The sequence below is a fragment of the Astatotilapia calliptera genome, chromosome 12 (assembly GCF_900246225.1).
Source record: "Astatotilapia calliptera chromosome 12, fAstCal1.2, whole genome shotgun sequence".
NCBI lineage: Eukaryota > Metazoa > Chordata > Actinopteri > Cichliformes > Cichlidae > Astatotilapia > Astatotilapia calliptera.
The window spans coordinates 20,008,137-20,014,136 of NC_039313.1; the positions used below are offsets into that span (position 1 = coordinate 20,008,137).

General features: G+C 48.2%; 1 protein-coding gene across 1 annotated transcript; it reads right to left on the minus strand.

Moving 5' to 3' along the window:
* Positions 1–2,845: 2,845 nt before the first annotated feature.
* LOC113033330 (piggyBac transposable element-derived protein 4-like) lies at positions 2,846–4,894 on the minus strand. Its single transcript, XM_026187025.1, has one exon. The coding sequence runs from the start codon at positions 4,892–4,894 to the stop codon at positions 2,846–2,848; it is 2,049 nt and encodes a 682-aa protein (XP_026042810.1).
* Between the last annotated feature and the right edge of the window lie 1,106 nt (positions 4,895–6,000).

A 6,000-nucleotide genomic window follows, 5' to 3' on the forward strand; every position in this document is an offset into this window, starting at 1 on the left:
CGTAGTTGTATGAAATAATCAGAATTTTGATCTGGTCTAAACTAGTTCTTTAAAACAAACTTATATATGAGAAACTGCATAATTACATAATTCCTTATCTCAAAATCTCCCTCCGTCTTGTGTAGAACATTTACACAGCGCAGCGGCGGCGAGACACAGTGACTCAGAAGGAGCTGAGAATCAGATGGTAGGGCTTTCTCAAGCTCGTCGTTGTTCGTGGACTCGTTTTGCAACAGAGGAAAGTATTTAACAAAGGCACATTCATGATTCTAACAGAACATGTGTTACCCAACCAGCGGTTCTTAAGTGAAACCAGGCCCATGTTCCTGACAGAGACTCAGACATCTTTCCTTGCCTAGGAAGGAACAACATGTTGAGAGCTGAGCATTTTATGGTTGAGATTCATCCTAGAAACATTTGACTATTGCGGGACCACATACAGCACACCCACCTACCCACAGGGAGAGAAAGAGAGGTAGTGGGAGAGAGAGAGCAGTGTCTGGTTCTGACTCAGCACAAACAGGGCTTCACGATTTCACAGTCAGCCCACAAAACAGAGGGAAAAAAATGACAGAAAAGATCTCAGCATTAATAATACAAAAACATGAGCGTGACCTGCACTGATTCTAATGTTCTGGCCTGCCTGCCCACCGCACTGCTATTTATGTAATTGGAAAATTAAAAATCATATTTCAACCCACATCTGTTGCAGCTGACTTGTCAGCGTGTGTGACTTGAGTGTGTTAGGAAGACTATTAACATTTGAGTGGAAACATAAAATGATATATGTCACAAATGGCTTTTAGTATATCAATTATTGTAAGTAACTGTGATACTTTGACAGTACAATGACTATGTGGGCACAGGAAGACTGGCAGCGGTTGACGTATGTCAATGCAAGCTGGAAAGAAGGAGGAAATTACAGGATCTAAATGGTTTACGGTTGAATACAATAGAAATCTGGAGTGTGGTCAAACACAGACAAATCAAGCTAATTCTGCCTCCCCCGCCTGCATGGAGATATCTGCAAAAAGCAGCGACAGTGTAGGCCATGTTCTTCAGTATACCAGCATACAAGCTGTCAGTATGGTTGGGAATGAGTGTGTGACAGATTCCTCTAATTCCGGGAACACCTGCATGAAGGCGTCTCTACAGGGCAGCAGTTTGGTTCAGTTTTTTGGCTGCACTCATGGTCTTGGCTGCTCTGTAGCAGAGCCTGCCTGGTAACCAGTCTGGCTCCATGTACAGTGCAGGCTTGTCAGCCAGCCAGCTCTCTCCACACACACACACACACACACACACACACACACACACACACACACACACACACACACACACACACACACACACACACACACAGGCAGACACTCAACACACGCCGCAGCCTTTCCTGGGTTTTGGAGACAGGGTAGAGGGAGGTGTGGCCTGTGGCACCTCCCACCTCCGTAGCCAGAGTGAGTACCATGACAACCATGTGAGCCTGCCGGCGACTCCCTGTCTTCATCGGCCACGGTTGCCATGGCAACTCCCCATGGGGCTCCCGCAGATCAGCGGGATGGGCGTCCAGTTGACTAACCCTCTCCCAGCTGGGGAACGGCTGAGGGAGTGCGAGAGAGAGAGAGAGAGAGAGAGAGAGAGAGAGAGAGAGAGGAGTGAAGAGGAAGGGAGGGTGCATGAATGTGTAGGATGGCACAGCAGCGCCTGGGGAGAGGGAGAGGGAGAGGGAGAGAGAGAGAGAGAAAGGAAGGAGAGAGACTTCAGAAGGAGAGACACGGGAGACGGGGAGTCTGACCTGCTCAAGCGGCCTATTTCTGCCTACGTACAGGCTTTTAGCTTGCCAGCAGACAGCAAAGTGTGCAGAAAATCTTACGTAAATACATATTAAATCTGAATATTTCTCAATCTAACCGGTCCCGCTTCTTCGGGAGCAGATTTGATTCTGCGCACACTCATTTCACTAATTGTGCACAAGCTGCTTTACACGATTCAAACTCTAATCGATCCATCAGCAAAGCTTCTGTAGAAATGTGCGTCTCTGCTGCCTTTCTTCCATTTTCCATTCGTGTCAGTGACAAGTACCACTCTTTGGGTTTGGACTGAGTGTAATAGGGCCACAGATGGCTCTGTGTCTCTAGTGTGGTTGGAGAAAGAAATGGCATCACTGGGTCCATTGGCTGGAGACTACTGAGGGGCTTTTTCTACTCTCTAATTGCTCCAAGCTGCGTCCCCTTGAACGGCCAGAGACACACACAGATTTTCATGAGTGAAGGAAGAGGGGGCAACCAAAGCTGAACCTGTTTTTAAAGGAGCGCATGTTCATTAAAGCTCACATTTCATTGTTTCTCCTTAGAATATGAATAATGCTTTCAGGGCCACGGGAACAAAGAACTGCGTTTGTTAAGTGCATTAAAATGAAGTTTTTATTTTGGAAAAGGAGAAAGATAAACTTCCCACTGTAAACATTTTCTGATCTTTCTTTCTGTAAGTGCAGAAAAGTTTGATTTCTTCTTCTTCTTCTTTTTTTTTATAATATAAAATCCTTAACATATTTTAAATGTATAAAAAAGTGACACAAGGCAATTCTGTCAGTGTTACAGAAGGCAAGTTGCCAAAACATTCTATACTAATTCAAATAATCTACAGTTTCTCTTATTATTTTTCTCTATTATACGTGCAATAATACTCCTAAAACTAAAACTAGCTCTACATAAAGTGTGACTATATTGTGCACTTGTAGTGGTAACCTTTGGAATTACAAATAGTTTTTACTGTTCTAAAAAAATCCCTTGACACAAGTTGTTTGATTACACAAAGGATATAAAAACAAAACAAAAACAGTTCATTTCTATTTATGAAACTCAGAGAAGCACCCTCCCCTGCATAGGTGGACATTGCATATCTTGCAGCCGAACACGCTTTCATGTCGCAGTCCCTTGTTGGTGCAGTTCCTGCAGCGGCGCGAGCGCTCCGACATGCGCTCTAGGCGATGTCCATACTCTATGGGTGAATCTGCGTGTCTCTTGCGTGCTGCCCGCTCCATGCCCCTCGCCCCTTGGTAGTCTCCAATCAGCTGCTGTGCCAGGCGAACACGGAAGTGACGTTGGGTGAACTGCTTGCCGTTGAAGCCCGCTGGTGGCGCGCCCCCCCGGCTCTCCCTCAGGATGATGTATGCATTGACGATGCACAGGTTGACATAGAACCACAGGAAGTAGCGCCACCACTTCTTGCACGGCCTGCCAACCTGGTAGCACTCCCTCAGCTGGTCACACAGGTCCACGCCCCTCATGTTCTCCTGGTACAAGAGCAAGGGCAGAGGTCGGGGCACGCCAAAAGACAAACCTGAGCTGTCTATGCTGTCATTCTCACCATCTCTGTCTGCCTCGTGCTGCTGCCGGCCTGGACTGATGCCCACAATTCCTGGAGCGGAGTTGGTGGACAGGCAGCTGACCACCTTGGCGTCCCTTGTCACAGTAGCAACCAGGTTGCCACGCTGGCATTGGTAGAACTCGCCCTGGGACAGCTTTCCGACGTTTCGTGGGCGGAGGACCTCTGGGTAACCTTTGCGCCCGGGCTGAGTGGGCCCACAGGCATACTGTCCGTCTCTCAGCAGCCTCTGGAGGAGGGGCACAGAGGTGAAGAAGCTGTCCATGAAGAGATGGTGGTACTGACCCTCCAGGCCGCGCACTAAAGAGGTTACCACTCTGTAACCGAGGCAGGCTGCTGCCTCGTCTTCACTGGGCCGGCCTACGTAGATCTTGGCTCGATGACAGTAGCCTGAGCGAGAGTCACACAGCATCCACACTGTCAGCCCCTTCCTGAGGGGCTTGGAGGACATGTACTGGGTGGGGGAGAAACGTCCCTTGGTGACAATGGCACACTTGTCTATGGTCAAACAACGATTGGGCACGTACGCGTCCCACATGGTGTTCTCCACCACATCAAGGAGAGGCCTGATTTTGAAGAGGCCATCATATCCACGCTCCCCACGCACGGGCTCTGACTCACGGTCGCACAGCTGGAGATACTGGGTGAGTTTCTCAAAGCGCCTCGCCGTCATTGTCTTTTTAAAGCCCGCATTGCCGATGAAAATATCACTGGCCCAGTACATGCCGGTGTCTGGAAGCTGATTGATGCCCATAAGAATATTCAGCCCCACATAAGCTTTCATCTCCCTAACATCAGTTGGGTGCCAGTGGGGGTCTGATTTTCCGCTCCTCCTTTGCCGATAGAGGGCGTAATTGTTTGTTTGTTCTACCATGTGTTCAAAAAGAGAATCTGGGAAGAGTATCCGGAAATAGTCACGGGTGTCAGCATCGTCCCCCAGCGAGTGCTGAGGGCCACTGACAGCGGAGAAGGGCTCGATTGAAATTACCTGGTCAGGCTCGCCCCAGAAGTCGGGAGAAGTGCAGTCTTCATCCAAATCATCTTCAAAGCTGAAAAAACTCCTGCGCTCCTCCTCCTCCTCCAAATCGGAGAAATCAATATCCGAATCGTTCGAGGTGGTGTCAGAGCAGTTAGTGGAGGTAGAATAATAGCAGTCCTCTGCATACTCCTCCTCGTCGTGCTTGAGCCCATTGCTGCCTGTGACTAAAATTATGTTGCAGCCTCCTCCTGCGATGAAGCTGGCCGCGTCTGCAGTCTCCGCCGCCGCGGCTGCTGCTGTGCTCGTGAATCCATTCTCCCCCTCGCCGCCGCCGCCGTCCTCCTCTTCCTCTTCCTCCCGCAGTTCGTCTTCCTCGTCCGAGTCTGGCTTTCTGTACGGAATCTCAAACCACTTCACATCGGCCGAAAGGTTAAGCGGAGAGTCTTGGCTGTCGCACGCCGCTGTACTTTCTGTGTCCGCGCTAGTTTCCAAAATAGTAAAAAGCTCTCTCCCTTTTCTTGCCGTCGCCATGTCGGGGTATTAAAGTGCCCCTGCATGAGTCTTTTTATGTAGATTTTTTCACTGTGGAAAAATATTCGCGCAAACCGGCCATCCGAAATGAACTGATGTGCACTTAACAGCAGCCTCTTCCCTCAAAAAAAACTTGCCAGCGGTGGACCTATGCGGCGTCTATAAGCTTGATTCTCATTGTTTCCGCTCCTGGTTTTTCTGGGCTTTGTAGCGCAGTGTGGCCGCAGACGTCAGAAGCTGCATGCATGTCCTGCTTTGTAGGGCGTTTTGCGACTGCAGCTGGTGGGGTTGCTAGTTCGCTAGGCTGGCAGATGGCCGCTTGCTGTTCTAATGCCCGCTGGCATTCCCCACCATCAATAAGCCGGATACCCATTTCTGAGGCCGCGGAGATAACAGAAACCACTGCTTTAAAAAACAAAAAACAACAACAACATCAAAATCACACGCTGTCAATCAGCTGTCACACCAAACAGCTGTAAAACATTGTGGATCCTGCAAACAGATTACAAACTCTGAATTTCCCCCCAAACATTTCTACCTTTGTTTTTTCACAAGTTTATTAAGTTTAGTTTTTTTCCCTAATGTTTGCAACTGTGACAACTAAATGCATAAAAAAACCACACACAGCAGTTTTAAAGTGCAGGACTTCTTATCCATCCCCATGCCAAACAGACACCACAATGAACTCGGGCAGAGAAGCAGTTTGTTCATTCATAAACATGCTTCTTCCCTCTGACAGGTTCTTACATGAATCTGAAGCCCTATAGGCTATTGTGGAATTAGGGACCTCCCTCTATTTTATGAATGTGGGCAGATACTCTTGTGTTTTACTCTCAGACTGAGGTTGGAGATCTTTGCTTGATGAGATTGATTCCCCCTGCAGGTAGTGGCTGCAAACCCGTGAGATGCTGGCCCTTTTATTTTCCTTTAACTGTGCCATTTCAATTAGGATTTCCCATGTTTACACACTATACACTCATGACTCTGCCAAGCACTTTCTAAGAGCCTGTGACATTTGCCAGTATAAGTTAACTCTTCAGTCCCATTATGAACAGATCAGTGCAACAGCTGAGCTCTAGTCGTGAACTGCAGCTATACTTGCAGTT

Excerpts from the sequence above, each read along its gene's own strand:
- LOC113033330 (XM_026187025.1), bottom strand. The coding sequence starts at position 4,894 with ATGGCGACGGCAAGAAAAGGGAGAGAGCTTTTTACTATTTTGGAAACT.